The 24,275-nt window shown below is 41.0% G+C and overlaps 1 protein-coding gene across 1 annotated transcript in view; it reads right to left on the bottom strand.

The window, feature by feature from the left end:
* Positions 1–8,947: 8,947 nt before the first annotated feature.
* LOC134302452 (potassium/sodium hyperpolarization-activated cyclic nucleotide-gated channel 2-like) overlaps positions 8,948–24,275 on the bottom strand; it is a 51,324-nt gene continuing 35,996 nt past the window's right edge. Inside the window, exons 5-8 of the mRNA XM_062987558.1 lie at positions 16,508–16,654; positions 13,497–13,737; positions 12,007–12,171; positions 8,948–9,879 (exon numbers count right to left, since the gene is read on the bottom strand). Coding sequence (XP_062843628.1) covers positions 8,948–9,879; positions 12,007–12,171; positions 13,497–13,737; positions 16,508–16,654 — 1,485 coding nt within the window. The remainder of the gene's footprint in view (positions 9,880–12,006; positions 12,172–13,496; positions 13,738–16,507; positions 16,655–24,275) is intronic.

The raw sequence follows: 24,275 nt of genomic DNA, 5'->3' as shown, positions 1-24,275 counted from the left end.
GCAAAAACAGAGTTCTCTGAGCATAATATTGCAAAAGCAATCAGGGAGTCAGATGATAGGGTCACAAACTGGATAGCTGAAGTCTTCTAACAAGCAAGAATGGGCAATAGTTCCACATGCAAAACTTCCTATTAGTAACAACTATCCTAAGTTCTCAAACCATTAAAAATGAAAGTATTAGGAAAGATGATGTAACACTGTGGTAAAAATGCCTTCCAGCTTTTTAATGTGTTGCAAGCAAATCAAATTGTAAATGTATTTATATTCACAAAATACAATTTAAATCATTAGTCATTTGAAATTAAATATATTTTAAACCCTATTTATTTATTTAGTAGGATTTTAACTTCATGTTTTACACACTTTCATGTCAGGACAGGTAATCACTGGTTACACAAGATTCATCCGCTCAAGTTTTTTTCAAACACAGTATCAAACACAGTCATGGACGATCTCCAGTTCACCTCACTTGCACGTCTTTGGACTGTGGGAGGAAACCGGAGCTCCTGGAGCAAATACACACCGACATGGGGAGAACATGCAAACTCCACACAGAAAGGACCAGAATCGCTACATCTGGGAATCAAACCCAGGACATTTTTGGTGCAAGGCAACCGTGCTACCCACCGAGCCACTGTGCCACCCCTTGCAAACCTTCTGGCTGTATTCCAAACTGCATAGTGTTGCACTCCATCTATGTGAAAGTACAACATACACAATCAGTAGTGGGTTTTTCCACTCTTGTGGAATGCTTGTGTATGCTTCTCTGGACTCAAACCGTCTGGGACAAGGCTTCCTACAAATACAAAGTACATTTTTATATTTGTAAGTGTTCAGTATTTTATATTATTGTTAACTGGCTGCATTCTGACAGGCCCTATAGATTACTAACAGAATTGACCCTAACATTTTTATCTTTTAAATATTAAGGTTTTACCTACTGCAATGTAGGCATTAAAATTAAGGAAAAGTTATTTGAAGTTAGTTGTTTGAAGTACATTTTGTTAAATGCTAAAATACTATTTAATACCATGTTATTTATTCAGTGTTTAGCTAGCAAAATACTGTTGTGCATCGTTACCGATTCAAGATAAAATGCTCTTTAAAAAGAATTAATAAAAAAGAATTAACAAAACATAGTAATAATGCAAATATAGTATTTTAAAAGTGAAATCTCAGCAACTTCTTTTTCAGCAACAAAGTACTTCTTTAATAAACAAAAATTACTTACCTGTTTTCGGTATGTTTGCCTAGCTGTGGTTCATGCCTGTGGCTGGAGTACAAATGTGTTCCCACTGGGTGCATAGTGTACTAGAAAGGCTGTATATTTCTGTAGGGCACCAGCGTAGCGGTTAAAAATATATTTGAAATTTAACAACAATACATGTAGACTAGAATTTAAAAAATGATAATTACCCAAGTTTAACTCACAAAAGAAATAAAAATATGTATTCTTTAAGATTTAGTTCATGCATTAATAAGCAAGTATGAGCGAGTAAGAATTTGTCTTTGGTTGTTTACATTTAATATTTTTCAATTTCATCACATTGATTATAGTATATAATAGTATGTATACTGTATGTAGTTGCTTATGCACTTAAGTAAATATTATGTTGATAAACTGAATTACTTTACTATCACTATCTCTAGTTACTATAATGTCATAACTTATTGTCAACATTTTAAAAGACCCCCTGTGCTATCTAATAATTTTTGGTGACATCAAGGTGTTGAAAGGCTGCACCCCATGTATATTCATACCAGTGCCATACATATAGCTCCCCCCATTGCAGGTATATTAAAATTGCAAATTACTACATGTTTTAAGACTTAGTCTAACTTTAAATAAACACAACTTTGATATTAAGAGATGGGACAAAGAGGGACATGTGTTATTCCAATGCTCTCCATTTTATTGCACATAATAACAACTAGTCATCTGTAAGGAATGCTTCAACAACATTGGTACTAATGGAGCAAATTATTGAAAAAGACAAGTGTTATGCTTGGTACCAGGAGCTTTAGCAAATCACAGCCATAGACATCACTCCAGAGCTGATATGGTCCAATTATAAACCTAATGTTATACGGTCATATTAATAATCATTGCTTATGTATTACATAACACACACATACTTGCTATAATATTGCATTTTATCCATAGGCAAAATGTGAATTAATGCCAATGAGGGATAAAAGTGTCTAAAACATATATTTCAATTGTCGGGGAGAAAACACAAACAAGAAGGGTGGTTAAAGCTGGTACAGGGTGCATTGGAGTACCCCAGTGCACTTCAATCAGCCTCCACAGGCAATAGATGATTGATATCTGGACATTTCAGTACCTAAGTAGGGCAAGTGTCTATGAATGAATAAACATCTCCAGCTAATCATGATTGAGACAGCAGAAGTGCATCAGCAAATCAAACCCTTGAAGCCTTTATACTGCTCAAAACACTTTGTAAAGATTCAGCCGAGTTTGCTTAACCTGATTAGGGTCTTAACTGGGCTATTTTGTTCATTCAAGAGATGCTCAATACTACAAATGGCTGTTAGTCTGCTTTCTTTATGTTATTTGGTCCTTTGGGCAGTGAAAAAACCCCATTTGTTAAAAAAAGAAAGTGTGTAGATAAACTTTAGACCCGCTAAAGATGCCTAACCCTCCCTTCACCACTGTTTGAACCTTGAAATGGAAATACAGCCTTTCAAAATATACAATTGCACTGCTTAGTCTGGAAAGGTAAATGCTAGAGTAAGATGGAAAACTTTCTGAATTGACAAACAACATAACTGATATGTGAATAGAAATGCGTTTTGTACTGATATATAAGATATATTTAATATATGAGATACTTATATATGATATATGTAAAATATAATTACAAGTCATGTGTTTATCTATAATAAATTAAGTACTGGATTTTCAGTATAGGATTTCTGATGGATTCTGATCACCCCCGATGTTTTTCTTTGTATCTATCTGTGTGTGCTCAGTTGCATCTACAAAGGTGAATTTAATTTTCTTAATGTGCAAAGCCGTCTGGTGTGATGTCTACAGACTGCAAAAGTAAAGCCAGACCCAGTGGCTCCAGTAGGTAAGCAGCATTCAGGTGGAGCAAAGCTTTTGGTAACATACTCCACGATGTGCATTCAAAAGTCTGAACAAACATGAATGTGCAAGTTGTGTCTTCCAACACGGAGAAAGACTATGCTGGGTTATTCATTTTTCATTGCTAACAACTATTCAGCAGCTATATTGTACATATATTGCGAGGTAAAAAAAGTATATATAGTTTGCAGTTATTCTTTTTACAGAGTCACACATCACTAAAATAGACTATGTGAAAACTAGGTATTACTAGGCACTAGGAAGGCCTAAATAACATTGTGCAACGGGGCACACTGTAAAGACAAAAACAAACAAACCACCCAAAAACACACCTCTCAAATAAATAAAAAATAAAACACAAAGTACCCTGATTTACTAAGACTATTTTACCAAGGCATTTTGTACCATTTCCATGTGGTACTGTGATACAGGAGGTTCAAGATGGTCCTCTTGATAAATAGTCCATTGTTTAGGCCATGGTGAGGAAAGCTGACTGCTGGCCTCTCTGTTCAGGAGACAATTTGTCGTGGACTTCACACAAGCTGCATTGGAAACGTACAGTAAAACAGAGGGTACTCGAAAATCTCTTCTGAAGCCAATACTTCACTTAGGATTTCTACTGTCACAATGAATTAAAGCTAAATGAGTCCAACAAAAATCTTTTTGTTAGCCAGCTTCACGGGGAGTTCCCATTCTAACCATCTTGTGCACAAACAGAGCCTAAAATAGCAGCTTAAATAGGGCCATTATAAGTGCAAGTACAAAAAGAAACAGTTCCAGTCATTTGCAGTAAAACTGCAGCAACACATACAACGTATTCATTTATCATTTAACTTTGTCTTAATATATTTGTCAGTAGGTGGGCGACAGATAGAAAACACTTAAAGTACCCCTGAGCTGGTCATTTTCAACTGTTATAATGATCTATGTTGAATAATAAATCTTCTTCTTCTTTAACTTCTTCTTCTTATTATTATTATTACTATAGTGATTTTTAGGAATGTGTGTAATTGCATTGGCAAATTTCTTATTTATTTAAATGGGGCAAGCCATAGCCTAGTGGTTGAGGTACTGGACTAGTAATCAGAAGGTAGCTGGTTCAAGCCCCACCACTGCCAGGTTGTTGCTGTTGGGCCCTTGAGCAAGGCTCTTAACCCTCAATTGTTCAGACTGTATACTGTAACTGTAATGTAAGTTGCTTTAGATAAAGATGTCTGCTAAATGTCTAAAATGTACATTTTATTTATTTTATACTTTGGATATTAGCATATGCTTGTATTTAGAGACAAACATCTAACAATAAACCAGATACAGTTTCAAACTACATAAAACTATATCCTATTTTATATCCTAGCACCAATATGCTCTGTAATATGTTAATGCTATGTACTGCATATTATGCATTTTGGAATGTATTCTTTAATCACTGGCAAATTTACACCAAGCAGGAACAACATTATAACCACCTTCCTAACTGAGCCCCGTACGCAACAAACTGTGATGCTCTGTGTATTCTGACACCTTTCTATCAGAACCAGCATTAACTTCTTCAGCAATTTGAGCTACAGTAGCTCGTCTCTTGGATCGGACCACACAGGCCAGCTTCGCTCCCCACATGCATCAATGAGATTAGCCTTGGCCGCCCATGACCCTGTCGCCGGTTTACCACTCTTCCTTCCTTGGACCACTTTTGATAGATACTGACCACTGCAGACCGGGAACGCCCCACAAGAGCTGCGGTTTTGGAGATGCTCTGACCCAGTCGTCTAGCCATTACAATGTATTAATTATTACTTGCCCATTTTTCCTGCTTCTAACACTCATCAACTTTGAGGATAAAATATTCACTTGCTGCCTAATATATCCCACCCACTAACAGGTGCCGTGATGAAGAGATAATCAGTGTTATTCACATTACCTGTCAGTGGTCATGTTATGCCTGGTCAATGTAGATTTTAGTAATAAGTCTTAATTTATATCATATTATACTAATCTTTCAGCAATGTTTCAGCAATTTTCCATAATAACAAAAGTTTTACTTAGGCAATGCCAACGACCAAAAGTGCAACATCGAAGAGGCAACAGCTGGGTAAAAGGCCGCTAACAGCCCGACTAGATCTCTAGTTAAATAATAAAATGATTAGATCAAAACATCTTTCTGTATAATTAGAATCATCCATCCAATCATTTTTAAAACATGATGGGTTCAGGGGTACTTTAAACAAAAACAGTTGAAGTACAGTGTCGTGATTCACTAAGAGTTGAAGCAGAATGAATCATTTAAGTGTAATTAAATATTACAGATAAAACAACACTTTAGTATCAGAATCAAATGATTCCATTACTGCATGACAAATAACCACAGATTGTCTTTTACTCACAACAACAACAATAATCCTACTTCAACACTCACGGCAAATAATCAAATCAATGATCAACCAAAATCTCTTAAGGCAGTCATTCTCAAACTGTGGTATCACCAGTGGTACTTAAACCTTCACACGTTGGTATTTGTGTTTCTATAGGATGACTTATAGGTGGACCTTGGACATTTTGGTTTGATTAGGGGTGGTACTTGGTCCAAAGATTTGAAAACTACTGCCTTAAAGAAAAAACCAAAGGCAGGGGATGAACACAAATGTAAATGACCTTATACAGTAGAAATATTAATGCTGCTGTTTCACTGCACTGATAAAGCTGCCTATATTTATTTTAGCAAAACCACCCAAAATTTGCATTTAGGAATGTGGCGATTTACCACCCCTCTAGAGGGTGCTCACAGAGATAGTCTGTGCTTCATTTGTATGAATTCCAACATCAAGCCTTGTAGCATGTAACGGTGGCACTAACACAAACCAATCAGAGAAATATCTAGCATAATTAACATCTGTTTACTACAACAAACACTCAGCAAATACACACGTTTTCCATTTTGCATTAATTTATATGATTCTATTTACATGGCAGTAAATGCCAGTTGGCATACATTCAAAAAGCCGAACGCACCTGCGGCCGTCAGAGTTTACCTTTCCTTATCTCCGGTATTAAACCCGGGTAATTTTCCTAACCAGACTTGTTCATGTACAGCGGATTTACAACAACGTATTTACAACTATAAGTGAAAAATTGCAGCAATTAACTATGAAAAAACATTTATATATTGTGATGCTACAACATCTTTAAATTAAGACATTGATTTCATTTTAACCACAACGATTCCATTAAAACGCTCTCACATCAGGAAGGTTTAAAGTGCAGAACATTGTAAATACTGTTTATGTTGCACATCTGGGGTTATTTTCAGATAGTCTAGATAATACATTAAAATGCCACAATGTGCTCTGTACATTGTACTTTCACAACAGAATGGTTTAGGTAAATTAAATTATGATGCAAAAGTATTGCAAATGGGAAAAGTGTATTAATGCAGCACTTTAATGCCACATACAGTTCAAGTCAAACGTTTACATACACTTGTAAGTGATATGACAGTCCAGGGATTATACTACTTTAAGAAAACCTTGAGTTCCTTCATTAGTCTGTAGTGAAGTCCTTGTTAGTCATTTAAATTGACAACAGTAGGTGACTTTTGTGTACCTATAAAATAGTTCTAGTTGACTGGACCCATAAAACGGAGCTGCAAGCATTACAATTAAAAAGTCCATTCAGAGGATTTATATTCCCACAACAGTGAACCAAACATCTTAAGCAGCCAATGACAGTTAAAAGAAATACAGAGAGAAAAGGGACTTATAGCCAAATCTTAAGTGTGCTTTTCTCCCCATTTTTTCCTCCCGATTTAGCGCACTTAATTTGTCTTCCGCTGCTGAGGGATACCCGATTGCATCCGAGAAGAGCACGTCGCTGTACACGACTCTTTCGACACGTGTACAGCCCTCCTCTTCTCTCCCCTGCATTCTGCACATGCGTCTCCTCCGCCAATCAGGGTCCTTACACCGCGTATGAAGACACACCCCACACACAGTCCGGCCCCCACCCTGCAGATACCGTGGCCCAGCCAGGAGTTCAGAATCTCGGCGCTGGTGTGCTAGCGGAATATCCCGCTGCGCCACCTGGGCACCATTGAGTGTGTTTTTATATTCTTGAATTTTCAGAAAACCCACAATAAAGCTAAATAAAATAACACAAAACTGTAAAACGTTTTTGAACAAAGTAATGTGTTCCAGTCAGTCAGTCAGTGAAAATGATTAAAATCACTGAAATCCCAAGACTGTCATGAAATACGAGGGATCTTCAAAAAGTTTCCGCACTTTTTTTTACCTATATTTATTAAGAAACTCAAAACAAACTACATCACTTTTCTACAGTCACCTTCCGATGTACTTTTCCCAGCATCATACCAACTTTTTAATGACATCAGCAATGCCATTTTTGGTTGAGCACATAGCCATTGATGCACCTCTGCTTTCACATCATAATCACATGAAAATCTTCTTCCCCTTAAAGCTTCTTGGAGCGTCCAAAAAGGTGGAAATCAGATCGGACTGTAAGCGTCTCTCAATCTCTCAGACATGACCAGTTACTACTCCTCCCACCCTCACCGTTTCCAACCAAAATATAAGTGCGGAAACTTTTTGAAGATCCCTCGTACATATCCTCTACAGGTGTATGTACACTTTTGACCTAGCTGTATTCAGTAAAAGCTTTACTTTAATGTCAACCCTGAATTGTCAAACTATTATGTATAATAAATGGCCCCCTATACCTGGTGTGTCAGTGCACAACTATTTCTAACCAACACAACAAAATTTAAATAAAAAAAAAACATGGATCACAAAACAGAACAGGTATTTGTTTCATATTGTTGTAAGAAAAAGATGGATCTGAATTTTATCCACTATTGGTACAATTTTGGTATCTCTCAGTATAGACTCAGTAATGCTCGTCACTAAGACATTCAGTGCACGATAGACGTAAAGTATTGCCTTAATCATTTTAAATAAATATGTTAAAAATGCCCAACAAAATAAAATATAAATAAATAATTTAAAAAATGGAATTTTACTACAGTAGCTTTGAACTCTCGTGACAAAAAAGTGAAATACTACCAAACGTTCAATCACTTTTACGCCCACACAGACACAAATTTACCGTGTATATGGCTTCTAAACTTGGAATCAAGGCAGTCAAATGAATGGCGGTTCCATGGCGGACTTTTTTTCTCAGTAGACAATGACACGACACTCAACCAAGCTCAACTTTGGTTTCTGAGTAGATACAATGCAAGTATTTTCTATCGTTTTTTAAAATGGATCTTATTTACACATCGATATAAGATCGACCAGCGGTCTATAATACTATTTTTATAGATTTTTTACAAGAATATTAAGGAGAGCTAAATATTTTTGCTACAATTATACAGAAAATGACACTCAAAAACACTTTTGCAAAGCTTAAAATTTTCTTCATTGTCATGGAATGCAAGTCCCTGATTTTGAAGTCCCAGCTCAGGCCAGATTGCATTGTATGGACTCTACAGAGGATCCAACATTAAGATACGTCAAAAATTCTCTCCTTCGATGACGAAAACGAAGACAGCAATGAGAAACTGTTAGCTGAACATGAAGGAGCTAACTACTGGGACTGAGTGATCAGCTAGAAGCACCCCACCTCCGACCTATTGTAGTTACAGTAACAACGTATCTAGTAGCAAAGGCTGGATTGATTACCCCTTTGATCTTTATCCCTAACTACCCACCACTAGTCCTGCCTCTTGTACTAAAGGCTCGTCGTCATACAACAAACCTGACAGACAGAACTCGGCAACAGTTCACTTAAATTATTACCACTACGTTACGTTAACACACCAAAATTTGGTCAGAGGTTCGAGGACAGCCTGGATCTGATTGCAGAGTCTGTCTCAGGGAGGCTAACTATTGAATCTTTCTTGTGCACCACTGGCTCAACGTAAGTCGTCCCTGCTATCCCTACCCCACCCACAGGAGGCGGAGAAGCGGACGGCATCTGGTGGGGCTGTACCATCCGTTGAGGTACAGCACTCCTGATTCCAGAAGGCCCAGGGATTGCAGGGTGAGGGACCTGTGATGGCCCAATGGAGGTGGAGGACACATGGGTCGAGAGAGGGGGACTGGAGCCCATAACTGGCACTCCATCTTGAGGCAGGGAAGGTTGTGAGGCAGACAGGGCACGGGCATCTTGACTCAGATTGCTTGCTTGCTGCAGGGACTGGACACCCTTGTGCGTTGGACTTGACATATGATGCTGGACGAGGGACAGCTGTGATCCTGTGCGCCCACCCATTGGGCTGCAGCCATACTGGAATGTCCTCGGGCCTGTTGGCACAAGCGGGCTTTGCACTGGTGGACTGGAAGTGGCAGCAGAAGCGCATGCACCTCCAGGTATGGGGCCAGGTGGCATTGCCTGCAAGGGAGACATGGATGCTGGACTGGAGAGGTTCTGAATGACCTGGAAGTGCCGGACCATGCGAGGACTCTGCAGACTGCCTGCACCAGCTAGAGGATTCGCCATCTGTGGGCAGAAGCTCATGGCGACAGCCTGCTGAAGGGTTGCTATGGCTGAAGCGCCTTGGGACTGGCCGGGAGGGGCGAAGAAACTTCCTGGCATCGCTGCCGTCATAGACATGGCACGAGGGCGCTGCAGGTCCACCAGTTTGACCATTTCCCGATCGTACTTCACAATTTCCTGGATCATTTCGTTCTCTTGGTTGTTGAAGACGCCCGAGTTGAGATCGTGCTGCACTTTGTGCATGAGAATGGAGTTTTTCTTACCTGGTTGAAAATGTGGAAAGATGGCAGTGAGAAGAAAAAGTTAGTGAACTGGTTTGGAGTTTAGGGTCAAAATAGTAACTAATGCAGAAATCCTCATCTTGACCCTAAATTCTTGACCCTAAAGTTTTAATTCACTAAAAACATTTTTGCTCATAATGGGTCTGTCTGAATACCTAGTGATCTCTACATAGACGCATTTTTATGTCATCCTACGCCAGAGATGGGGACTCGAGTCCCTACCGTCAGAATGTGTAACATTAGTTATGTGTGACAATTATATATATCTCCAATTATTATTATAAATATTATGCTCTCTAATAACGCTCCGGCTGTCTTGACCCGGTAACAGCCAGCTTCCGGCATAGTGATGAAGCATCGCTCCCTACACAGTTTGAAGTTCACTTCATTTGAATATTCTCGTTACCTTTGGATTGGAATCGCACTTAAAATGGTGAAATACCCTATGTAGTGCACTTCACAGGAACAACTGGGGTGAATGGAACGCTCCTACAGAATTGGCGCTAATGGTTGAAAGACCTGCTTTCCGAACCAATCAGACCTTCTGATTTTAATTTTTAGTAAGAAATGCTGTTATTTGCATTTATTCAGTTTGCGTCACACAGATGATATGTCAATGAAACGCTTGATTGGCTTTCTTGTTACGAAAATTACATTCATTTGCACAATGACAAGGAAAGTAAAGGCACTAAGTAAAACAGCTAAATACAGTCCCTAATCTGTTGTTGTTTTTTTTCTGAACTTACATATTATTTGTTTATTTCTATGCTACATCTACAATAAATGTTTTGTTTAGATTATATTGACTCGTGACTTGACTCGGACCTTAGCCTAAAGACTTGTGACTTGACTCGGACTCTAGACTAAAGACTCATGACTTGACTCGGACTCTAGCCTATAGACTGGTGACTTGACTCGAACTCTAGCCTAAAGACTTGTGACTTGACTCGGACTCTAGTCTAAAGACTCGTGACTTGACTCGGACTCTAATCTAAAGACTCGTGACTTGACTCGGACTCTAGTCTAAAGACTCGTGACTTGACTCGGACTCTAATCTAAAGACTCGTGACTTGACTCGGACTCTAGTCTAAAGACTCGTGACTTGACTCGGACTCCAGTCTAAAGACTCGTGACTTGACTCGGACTTTAGACTATAGACTGGTGACTTGACTCGGACTCTAGCCTAAAGACTCGTGACTTGACTCGGACTCTAGTCTAAAGACTCGTGACTTGACTCGGACTCTAGTCTAAAGACTCGTGACTTGACCCGGACTCTAATCTAAAGACTTGTGACTTGACTCGGACTCTAGTCTAGACTCGTGACTTGACTCTGACTCTAATCTAAAGACTCGTGACTTGACTCGGACTCTAGTCTAAAGACTCGTGACTTGACTCGGACTCTAGCCTATAGACTGGTGACTTGACTCGGACTCTAGTCTAAAGACTCGTGACTTGACTCGGACTAGTCTAAAGACTCGTGACTTGACTCGGACTCTAATCTAAAGACTCGTGACTTGACTCGGACTCTAATCTAAAGACTCGTGACTTGACTCGGACTCTAGCCTAAAGACTCGTGACTTGACTCGGACTCTAGCCTAAAGACTCGTGACTTGACTCGGACTCTAGTCTAAAGACTCGTGACTTGACTCGGACTCTAGCCTAAAGACTCGTGACTTGACTCGGACTCTAGCCTAAAGACTCGTGACTCGAACTCGTATTTTGTGACTTGTGAACATCTCTGTCTTACGCTCTCGAGAAGAAGGCATGTCTAAATTCTTAGAAGACATAAAATGCTGCCTACTAAGGTGCCTCATTTCGAAGCTATAAACTGACTGAATAACGAGGGAGCATCTGATGCTTCCTTAGCGGTGAAGGCTGTCTAAGTACTGCGTCTAAATAATCTGCCTTAAATCTGAGTTAAATGTCTTAATAGAATCCTCTCTACTTAGGCAGCTGCCCAGGTAGGCAGTAGCCAGCCATGCAGCTCACTAGGTTTTCAGACAGACCCAAAACTCTTACCTGGAAACATGTACATGTACTGACTATGCTACTCAATGTATTACTTACCTTCAGTGTTACTAAAACAAGTGCCACAAATGAAACTCTTACCTAGACGGTCAAGCCTGTCAATGGCGACAGTCTCAAAGGCTCTTCTCATCATGGGGTACTCCTCTAGCACCTCATTAAAATGGTCCACAGAGAGGGAGTAGAGACGGCAATACGTCTCCGCCTGCACACTTGCTGTCCGACGCCCTCGCGTCAGCAGACAGATCTCTGACAGAGAGAAAAGCCAGACACACATAAAGCAGTTTAATTAGCATTTGCAGCATTTGGTTAAATATAATTTCATTGATTTAGGGAACAACATATCCAGCAAGCATGTTACCAATATATTACCCTTGTAACTGCTTGCTTTGGCAGCAATATCGTTTTTCATAGCTTTACAATAGCCATAACTGGTGCGTCTACCTTGATGCAAAAGACTAACAGGGAAGGGGGGCATGAAGACGCAGGTGATTACCCTACATATAACAAAAATATAATAAGCACAAAAGGTGATAATCATTTATGTTAAAAAGGTTGGGGGGGGGGGGGGGGGCACTCAGGTGGTGCATACCATACTCAACTTCTAGAATACCAGAACTCATCGGTTTAAATCTCAGCTCTGCCACCCGGCAGGCTGGGTGCGAACAACAATGGGCTGTAGTTCAATGGGGGGGGTTACCGAAGGAGATTCCTCATAACTGATGCAATTATGACCTTTGCCGGCCAATCAGGTAATTGGATATGACTAAATTGGAAAGAAAATGCAAAAAAAAGGGGTTGGTATGAGGTACTTATCAGTGACTGGCCTGGATGCTCTGTAGGCACAGTTGGCCAAGTCTGAGGTAGGAAAGGCCAGCTTGGGAATCACAGTGGCACCAACACAAGCAGCAGAGGAACACAGAAGGCAAAGAGTGTTCCTCCAAAGTGTGGTCACTACGGGAATTCTCAAATGTCCAGTAACCAGCACATCAGAGAAGGCTGACTCTAGTCTGCAGCCCATCTCTGCCAGATATAGATGTCATGTACATGGCTGAGTAGGGAATTGGATATGACTTAATTGAAAAGAAGGGCGGGGTGACTTTTCCACCGTGAGGATGATCAGAGTTCAGCGTAGATTTAATTTAAAAATGGCAATAGACTTTAAAATTAATTATTGAAACTAGCTAAGAAACGCCTGCCGCATCACTCTCAGAAGCTCTGCAGTAATCACTGGGACTGTATTAGCATTCAGTGCTATCAGTCAGAGTCAGAACCTATCATGGGCTCTAAATCAGCTCTGGATCAGCAAATGCAAATTCCAATATCCTTCCTCCAGGAGGTTTCAGTTAATTATAGACAGTCGTGTCACTTTCCAGTCACTCACACCCTTCTGCACATTCATCAGGTCAAGAGGCCGTATATCACAACACTTGAGCGCTCACAAACACAAACACAACAATGTACAGCCAGTACAGACTTCTCTGTGTTATAAAATATGGCCAGTTTAAATGCATCTATTACAAGAACATGGAACAGTGGCCTCTGTTTATAATTTGAGTGATATGAGAACTCACCTCCAAAATAGGAGCCATCAGACAGCTTCATTCCAAGCGTTCCTTTGGTAAGGACATTGACCACACCGTGTTGGATGAAGTACATCTTTTTGCCAATGGTGCCCTCGCGGATGATGTAGTCTCGGGGCTGGAAGACCTCGAAACGGAGTTTAGTCAGCATGGCTGTGACAAAGTTGGGCTCAGCGTTGGCAAACAGTGGCATGGAGGCCACCAGCTTACGGCAGTTGAAGTTCACGATTTCCTAAAAGCAGGTAACAGTAAGCAAAACAAGCATTTACTTTTTTATTCATTCATTTTCAGTTATAGCTTCATCCTAATTAGGGTCACAAACCTTTAACAATCTACCAACTGGCAGTGGGATGGGGGGCAGATAACTGACGGTGCAGATTCAGAAACACTTTATTTCGCCAGGTATGTTACACATACGAGGAATTTGCTTTGGTGATACACATAATAGTACACATAGTAGTACACACAATACACATAATAGTACAGATATAATATTACAGATGTTCCTTTAATAGACAGTCTCTGCGCCTCATCACAGTGTTAAATCTGTTTTGGATTTTGTTCGTGATACTGGGCTCAAAACAGCCCATTTTTTTCACCAGGAAAATACGTCGGCATTCATCTTCTTTGTGCTGTTACACACTAAAGGACCGAGCAGCTGACAACCTGTTCTCAAAGGTGGAATGCCACAATCTGGATATTAGGGATGCTGATAATAAGGCAGTAATGAGACACCTAGGGGCTGCAGGTCTGGAAAAAAACACAGACCAAACACAATCCTTCAGCAGTGCCACCACCCTAACATCAGTCTGTTCCCATAATATTTCCTGCAAATTGGGCTCATTTCTTTCTAAATTTTGCTGGTGCCAGTCTTTGTCTGGCACCTCTGTAGTGAGAGTGTAGTGAGAAGTCTGTCCCGTTACAGGATAGTTATTATGTTCATGCCCTTTTTATATTTTAGCAATTGACACTTTACTTCCCACTATTACTTCCCACTTTGTATCAAAACGTGAACTTTTTCCCAATTCTCTCCCTAATTTAGTCATATCCAATTACCCTGATTGCATTACGCTTCCTCTGTACCGATACTACCTTCCATTGCTGACTGAGGAGCATCGAAACTGACACACTCCCCCTCCGACACGTGTGCAGTACCGACTGCATCTTTTCACTTGCACCAGGTGAGCTCATATGTGGATCAGCCTTGTGAACGGAGAGCCACGCGGTGTCCACATTATTCCTCATCTTCTGCGCAGGCTCCATCAGTCAGCCAGAAGAGGTCGTGGGAACCCTTGTCCGGCTTTCTCACACTGTGTGAACATTAGCCAATCATTGTTCATGTAGCCGCCCAGCTCAGCCGGATGGCAGAGCTGAGATTCGAAACGATGTGTTTGAAATCTCAGCTCTGGTGTGCTAGCTTGTTTTACCGCTGCGCCACCTGAACGGCAATTTAGGCACTTTTATTAGATTCTTTTGTGTGGTTAGTGAAGTTGGATAGAAAGTCCCTGGCTTGTGATACAAATTCAAAGGTTACTACATTTCTAGACAATTACTCAGGACTTTAAAAATATAAAATCTTAATACATTCAAATCAAAATGAATGGGATAAAAATAACAGCACACCAAATTAGTCTTGCAAATCCTGAGAAATAAATTGCTTCAGCAGCACGGCACATATCGATGTCAGCATCTCTACTGTTTTGGAAAGTGGAAAAAGAACTAAGGGGACTGAAGGACCCCTTGAGACTGTTTTTCCATGAGTGTTTACACACAGCTACGTACACCATAGCCGTGCTGACACACTAAGTGCTAGATGTACGAAGGTTAAGTACACAAGGTGCTTTATTGTGGCCATTTCCTGCACTTCAAATTCATCTCTAATTATGATGCAGTTTATTTTTAACAACGCAAACTGTGCCTGGTATTGCATAATAATTGCTCAGCTAAATAAACTGCTATGTACACAGCCATTTCAAGGCTCTAGGACTCCACCAAACCACAGTAAGCATTAAAGTCAATAATTTCAACTTGAATTAAATTTCGTCTGGAGCATAGCAACAACAAAAAGTAACAAAAGAGCCCAGAAAGAAACATGAATTTAAAAGGTAAAGAGGTCTCTATCCATTGCTAAGTCAGTCTTCATGCCCCTTGTGTCAGACATTGCAAAGAAGCACCTGGACGATCCCCAAACCTATTGGAATGATGTTTAATGGACAGATGAAACCAAATTAAATTTTATTTATACATTTTCTGCCCAATTTAGCGTAATCAAGTTGTCTTCTGCTGCTGAAGGATCCCTGACTGCAGTGGAGGTGGGTATACTGCTGCTCACGCCTCCTCCGACCCGCGTGCAGCCCTTTGCGGAACCCTTTTTCACCCATGCATTCTGCACAGGCGCCTTACACAGCGTTTGAAGACCCCACCCACATAGTCCAGTCATCCCGCCCTAGCCGTCAATTACGCCCGCTAGGTGGCGCCCAGCCGACCGGCGGCAACGCCGAGTTTCGAACCGAGGAGTTTAGAATCTCAGCGCTGGCGTGCTAGCGAAATATCCTGCTGCACTACCTGGGGGCCTGAAATATAGCATTTTAAAGTAAAAACACTATAGCAACATTCCAACATGGCAATGGTAGTGAGATGGTCCAGGGGCCTGTACTTTGTCAAGACTTGGTTGACTTGCCTGTTAGTAGGGGGTAATTTTACACTCAAAATAACTCTACAGAATAAGTAAAACTCTTCTGTATATGAGCTGTTTTTATTAGACTAGGTTATAAGCTAAAAATATGACCTAAAATATGCCTGCCAGAAAAAACATCTGATTTTAAACAGCTCCTTAAAAATGGGAGAGTTGAAAGACTAAAAATAAATAAATAGGACGTTTTTAGTTGCAGTCATTATGTTGGATGTTGGATTACACTTACATGTTATAAATTATGTCTAATAAAACCTGAAACCAAGAGTAAAAAGCTGGGTTCATGTTTCCCCAAGTGTACTTGTCTCACCTCTCTGAGCGGCTCGTTCAGCTCCTCCAGGATGCTCTCCTCATCAAACATCTTGCCCTGGTAGCGATGCTCATAGTAGTCATGGATTTTTTGTCGGAAGTCGGCCGGAAGTTTGTGGAAGGACATGTACTGCTCCACTTGCTTGTACTGAGGGTGGAAAGAGAGATAAAAAGTGTAAGCAGTGTGTGTTAAAGAAACATAGATTTAAGGCCCCACCTAATTCACGGACCGTGAGATGAGCCGTTTCCAGTGTAATATGCAATGTAAGGTTTGTATTTAGCGATTTAACGTTTTTCATTCATGCAGCGTTCAAGAGTTTCACATGTACCGGTTAATTTGCACTATGAGGCAGTCCTAGCAATCCTACGGCAATTCAGTTAGCAATCGGTTAGTCAAAATGTCTAAGACGTTGGAAAACTCCCAACCAATTCTCACTCACTCACTCACTGTCTTAACCACTTATCCAATTAGGGTCGCGGGGGGTGCTGGAGCCTATCCCAGATTTTCAGTGGGTGCACAGTAACACCCTGGACGGGGCGCCAGTCCATCGCAGGGCAGACAGACACACATACACACACACACATACACACACCCATTTTCCTATAGAGCAATTCAGTGTCTCCAATTAACCTGACTGCATGTTTTTGGACTGTGGGAGAAAACCCACACAGACACGGGGAGGACATGCAAACTCTGCACAGAAAGGACCCGGACCGCCCCGCCTGGGGATCAAACCCAGGACCTTCTTGCTGTGAGGCGACAATGCCAGCCACCGAGCCACCGTGCCGCCCCCCAACCAATTCTGTAGACGCAAATTTCTTTTATTATATTTGTTATTTTCAGTGTATATGTGTCAAAAACAACGCCATTATCATACCTAAGCCTAAAATATATGCAGTTCCATGGGACAAACTTGGAAATACTTCCTTATGGGAAAAAATACTTTGAAACTCAACGTCTTTTAAACTTGACATCAGTGTCAGAACCAACTGACGTCGAGTTTCAAGGTACCGCTGTATAAAGTCACACACAAATAACTGCAGCATAGCAGAGCATGATACCAAATCCCATCCTCCATATTCCATGTCTATATTTTATTTACAATTAAATGGTTTTCATTGTTTAGTCCTCCTAAAAACAGCAACACAAACCTAAACTAAAAATCCCCCAGTAGTGGCATCTCACTGCGCACAATGAAACTAAGACTGTGGATAAGCGATAGGACCGATCTATACAGAAGGCAGCAGAGCTAATACAGACGGCCCCGTCGTGACCTTCAGTTCTGCATCCAGCTCCGCTGATTAAGAACAGGGAGGAGGGGTGGGGAGGAGAACAGAGGAGGAGGAAAGAAGAAGCGACCCTGGCGGCCGAACGTCTGGGTGTTAATAATTGAGAGGAGAAGAGAGTCCCTGTGGCTCGAAGCATCACACCGGTCTTCCTGAAGGGGCTAGATTACATAGCTTCACATACACTGCCAAGCTAGTGCTAATGACATTAGATGTATGTTGAACTTTACTGTGGAAAATCATTAAATAGTCTATTTTTTCTGTGCCCATATAAATAGGGCAGGTCTGACTGCACACAGAGTGGCACTGTCCACACTGTCCAAATTTAAACCAGCATAAGCTTTGTTTTAGCTTATATAGGGAGACTGTGGCTCGGTGGGCAGCACTGTCGACTCACAGCAAGAAGGTCCTGGGTTTGATCCCCAGGCGGGGCGGTCCGGGTCCTTTCTGTGTGGAGTTTGCATGTTCTCCCCATGTCTGCGAGGGTTTATATGATTATTAACGAACATCATTTGGGGATTAGGGTGCATATTTAGAATAGAAGCATCTTTATTTGCATGGCAGCCTCAAAACTCATGGTAATGTAAAGCTCACTTGACTGTAAGCAGTTACTGACAGTACCCAGTTTATTAGCTATAGAAATACCCTCTTCAATGGCAATTTAAGGGATTTTATTTACAAACATCTATCTTTTTTGTGGTCTGAAGGGTTCTACTGAAACATGCTACGCTGCACCCCACTGACCTTACATTGAGCCCAGTTAAAGATCTTGTAATCCAGCTGCAAAACAAAACACCTCTACAATCACAAGGCAGCTACTCGGAAAACAAGCAAGGCAGTTCGAATCTCGGTTCTGCTACCGGTCGGCATCTAGCGGGCACAATTAGCAGTGCCACCAGCAGACAAAACTGGCCACTAGTCTGCTGGGTGGGAAAGACCGGACTTGAAAACAAGTGGGGTCTTCGACGCTGTGTAAGGACCCTGGTTAGCAGACCGAGGCGCCTGTGCAGAAGTGGATGAGCCTCATGTGCAGGGTCGAGGGACTGCGCATGCGTCAGAGGGGGCATGGTGCAGGCAAATATACCGCAGCAGAAGACTAACTGGCTGACCCTGGTTAGTAGCCTGAGGCACCTGTACAGAAGAGTGCGTGACTCTCCCTGTGTGAGACTGGCCTCATGTGAGAATCCACCAAAATATGGGCGAATAATAAGGGGTCAGAGGGAGTGTGTGTCTGGCAAATATACCCCTCTCAGACTTGATCAGGGTCCCCAGCAGTGGCAAAAGGAAGAAATAAACTAAAAAAATACATATAAATAAATAGATGAATTTTCTTTTTTGCTGTGTAATTAATCAAACCAGTGACTTGCCTATTAACAGTATTGATCGTGTACTAAAACGATTGGCAACTCTTCAACCAACCAAAAAAAGCCTGATAGCTGCTATAAAAACACAAATCAATTCTCCAGAATGATGGTCCGATCACTGTAAGCTGTTGCATATTTCTCAGCTGTGTGCAGACATGAATAATGCCGGGGGGCTTTATAAGATATACAGCTACAGATGAAAGAAAATGGAGGTGATAAGCGATAAGGAGCAAGTCCGACAGAGAATAAAAAAGACAAATGAGGGCTGAGCGCTAGAGAAAGAGAACGAATCAGTCATGCCCAGTTCCTCTGGGCTCAGGTACTGAACTGCATCTGCATCTGAGACAGAACAGAAAGTGTACACAGGCGGAGCTGCCCGTCAGCCAGATGTGGCTCGTCAAGGTATTTTTAGAGTCTTTTGTTCTGTATTTATGCATATAATTAAGAAAATTATATATATGGGACCAGCTGCGTGTGTAATAACCAGGAAATGACTAGTACTGACTGAATTAGAAAGGACAGATAAGACTCTACATCTGACTATATATAACCGGTCCTGCCTGATTCCTCCTTCTGCCACCCAGCAACACATATACAAACCTGAAATTCTATCAGGTATACCAACAATGCATTGATTTGCCATTTTATTGGCTACACATGGATTATAGATGCACTTTTTGGGGATACAATTACAGACAGTAGCCTGTCTCTTGCTCTGTTCATTAATTTCCCTTCTTTTCCCCAATCTAGGAATGTAAAGGGACACCCACAAGACCCCTCCTGAGTAGATATCATGGTTTTGGTTGGTCTGGAGCCTACCCTTTGGGCACCAGACAGAAATACACCCACACTGGACAACATACCAGCACCCTCACCCTAACCAAAAGTATTATGGCTAGTAAGTAAGACAGGTGTAGGGTTAAAATTTTAAAACGTATGAATGAAACAGCATCTTTGCAGCGTTCTTGCCCGAATCGAACCGTTTTTTTGGTTTCTTTGTGCTTGGTCGTGCTTGCACCTTCAAAAACAGTGTAGGTTACACAAAGCAAAATGCAAAAATGGCGCAAACTGGCTACTGATGAATGAAAACTTTCTAGATTAGCCGTGCTTTAGGTGGGCTGAGGTGTAGCTATGGTGACAAACAGCAGATTAAAGAAAGAGTGTCATGTTGACCTGTTTGAATGAGGCACGATCTACCAGCGTGCACTGTGAGATCGACTGGTCGATGTATAGAACACACACGTGTTCTAAAATATACTTTTATTTAAGTACATTTTGGAATGAGTACATTCACTTAAACACATTTTAAGTACCAGTAGAACTTTTCGAATTCACGATACTGGGTTCACGATCCAATTTTTCCCCGATTTTTTAAACTGAAATTAAAGACAAATGATGACAAAGTTTCCTTTCATTATTTCGTCTTAAAAAATAAATTAAAATACTGTATTTTCTAATATCTTGTATTTATCTAAATAATGTAAGTCCTTTTATTTCTGAGGTAGGTCCAAACTATGCAAAACAATTTTGAATTAAGCCCAATTTTGCTGAAAACCCCCAAATTTGGCAACCAGGCATATAGCGCCAGTGACGTCAACCAGGCGAGGTGTATAGCGCCAGTGTCCTCTGCTGTTTAAAATGAATATCGGTTCATTTTACATGTCAAATCGATTTAAATCGTGGAATTTTTTAATCGGTTATTAACTGTCTTGTGGTGCATCGTTACATCCCTAGTACGATGTTGTTAATTTTTAGTTAAATTCCAGATTAATTGGCTTAATTACGTTGTTTTTTTATTAAACACATTAGGCGAGCCAGAAATCAATAGCAAATGTCAATTTCACTCTGGATCTCTATAAGATTAAGCTTCCTTTAGTCTGTATGTTAAAGATGCCAGCATTAAAGTTTGATGTGTTGTGTGTATTGGCCAAATCCTTCTGGCACACTTAAAAAAACTGCAGGGTAAAAGGTTGAAAGGTTTGAAGAAGGTGTTGTGAGGGTTTGTGTGTGTGTGTGGGAGGGGGGGGGGGTTTAGAGTGGGTTGACAAATGAAGTCTCTCCAACATGCCTGGCTTACTTTTTACCATCCAATCTGTTTCTCCTTTTAGATTTACTAGGGGCATCCAGCACACCTTAATAGAGACTATAAAATCATCCTGCACTACCCAGCACACACACACACACAGTTGCAATCGCAAATATTCAACCCTTAAAGAAAATAAGCATTTATAACAGTATTATAACAGTACTGTATATTTCATATTTTGTTAATACTGCCGTGTCACAGTCATTCAATCCTACATAACATGATTATGATATTAAACTACTGGTGATGTGTTATATAAACACCACTCAGAGATTCAAGTGTTCAGGGTGTGTTGCAACCATGGTGGAAATTAGGGAGATGTCAGAAAGTGGAGCAGTCGCAGCATGAAAGTCATGAAACATCAACGAGCTGGAAGCTTTTACACGAGAAGAATGGGTGAAGAGTCCACAAGAGAGAGGTGTGAGGAGCTTGTTAGCACTTAATGAAATGAGGCTTATTAGAGGTTATATAGGGAAAAGGATGTTCCACTAAGAACTGAGGCTGTAGATTGAATGACAGTGCACACACACACACATGTACAGTGATCAGTCACTCCTTGTTTCTACACACACTGTCCATTATATCTGCTCCACTTACCATACAGGAGCACTTTGTAGTTCTACAATTACTGACTGTAGTCCATCTGTTTCTCTGCATGCTTTGTTAGCCCCCTTTCATGCTGTTCTTCAATGGTCAGGACCCCCACAGAGCAGGTATTATTTAGGTGGTGGATCATTCTCAGCACTGCAGTGACACTGCCCACGGGGCGCTGTTGGCTGGATATTTTAGGTTGGTGGACTATTCTCAGTCCAGCAGGGACAGTGAGGTGTTTAAAAACTCCAGCAGCGCTGGTGTGTCTGATCCACTCATACCATCAGTGGCAATAGTGAGTACCGGCTGCCCAACAGGTTCTTGGCTTGTCCCTCGTCAGACCACTGTTGGTGGGTAATCAGTAGAGCTTGATGTTTCAGAGATACTTCATCCCAGTCGTCTGGCTAAAACCATATCAAAGTCACATGAATTCTAGATTCTAGATTCTATTTTAAACTGCTCTATTGCTGCTGTAATAGCGAATCCTACTGTCTGGTCAAAGCGCCTGCTCAAATAGCTAAAAAATACTCTGTGCATGTTGTACTTCAGCTAGGAATCTGCCATACCTCTCTAAGGACACGTTTCTCACAACCACATGTCTCACATTTATCTCTCTCTCATCCCTGGAGACTCTGATGGATTGATTTAAGTTCACCCATCAGTCAGTACTGTTGTTACATTGGCAAGGATCGGCCTAAATATAACATCAAGACTTAACGAGTCTTAATGAGACAGCACTGATGTCAGATCACAGTCAGATCCAAGTCATATGGTACTAAATATTCAGTACGGTAAATATAGTCACTGTTTAAAGCGTGCTAATATCAATACAGTTTTTAAATGATTGGGTTATGCTTTTTCACCCCTTCTAAAACTAAAAGTACTTAAAGCTAATGGCCCAGCTGCCATTTTTTGTTCTGCCTGCAGCAGCTTATATTCCACCCGGCGTTCCAGCTGTCACAGTGATCAATGTCGCGGCGCCAGCGCTGTTATTGCTGTTACTGACTGAACGACTCGATGTAGCAGCACTGCTGTCATATAAAAGTTTGTTTATAGCCTCTGGCTAAATCTCAGGCTCCCCAATGACATCTATTGTCCAATCAAATCCTACCCCAGTTGCTATGCAGAAAACTTGGCAGAGATGTCGAGACTCATAGACTAGCTAATCCAGTCTGTCAAGTGGTAATTACGCCAGTTGGGTCTGGCTGCGGATCCTATACCAGATAGGGTGTGTTCTTAAGTCAGTGTATGGTAATGTAAAGATATATGAGTGGATGTACCATGAGCAAATATGTAACTGTCAGATACATGATTTATAAGATGAGTACCTGACTGTCACCATAATCTCATAATTATTGGTGTATTACTTTTGTAATTAGTTATTATTAATGAATGTCGGTGTCAGTTGGATAAAAAGTCTGGTCTGTAGGTAGGAGAACACATCTGAGGGGGGCGGGGCAGGTATGGATTCACCACCTTTCAAACAGCAACTTCTAGTATTTGGTTAAGGCGCTGGCACAAGCCGAAGAAGAATACAGAGAGAGCAGCGTGGTCCTTTCTCATCCTCCTTGGCTTGCGAGGGTGTTTGTAGCTTGCAGCCTGTATAGCCGCTTCCATTTTTTGGTAACGTTACCAGGCATGTATGTGAGGTTCATTCAGGGTTGGTGATTATGAATAAATTGCTGTAGGATTGCTAGGACCGCCTCATTTCCCTCCTGGCAGGTGCTCCCATGTCCACTATTATACCCATGCAACTTATTCAAAATGCAGCTGCCCGCCTGCCAACCTAAACACTGCCACATCACCCCACTGCTGTGTTCTCTTCATTGGCTTCCTGTAGCTACCCGCGTTCAGTTTAAAACACTGATGCTCGCCTACAAAGGAAAAATGGACCAGCCCCAACCTACCTTAGAGAACTCATAAAACCCTGGGCTGTACCACGCAAGCTTAGACCCACTATTTGTCTCGCTCGTGTTGATCCTTCACCCAGAACTCAAGGAAGATGAGCATCAAGGCTCTTTTCTGTCCTGGCACCCAAGTGGTGGAACGAACTTCCATTGTCTGTCCGAACATCTGAGTCTCTCAACGTCCTCAAAAGACCATTGTTGGTATAATTTAGAAATCCCTATCAGATGCATTTTTTAGGGAAAAAGAGGACGTATGGTCACCCAAGCTAAAACAACAGTTTATATACCCTTGTAAAGGATAAATACATTAGGGTCATCTAATGACATATAATATGTCAGTACCGTTCATAGAAAAGCAGCCCCATATCATGATGCTCATAGTGCAAATTAACCAGCAAACGTGAGGCACTACGTGAATGAAAAACGTTAAATCGCTAAACACAAACCTTAAAGTTAGAATCGTCTTCAAAGGATGATTAAAAATCCACATTTTTACTAAGCACTTAGGCTGAGAACTAACATGTACGTACTAAC

This window comes from Trichomycterus rosablanca, chromosome 25 (assembly GCF_030014385.1).
Source record: "Trichomycterus rosablanca isolate fTriRos1 chromosome 25, fTriRos1.hap1, whole genome shotgun sequence".
In the NCBI taxonomy this organism is placed as follows: domain Eukaryota; kingdom Metazoa; phylum Chordata; class Actinopteri; order Siluriformes; family Trichomycteridae; genus Trichomycterus; species Trichomycterus rosablanca.
The sequence above is the reverse complement of the archived record's forward strand: the minus strand, read 5'-3'. Positions and strand labels throughout refer to the sequence as shown.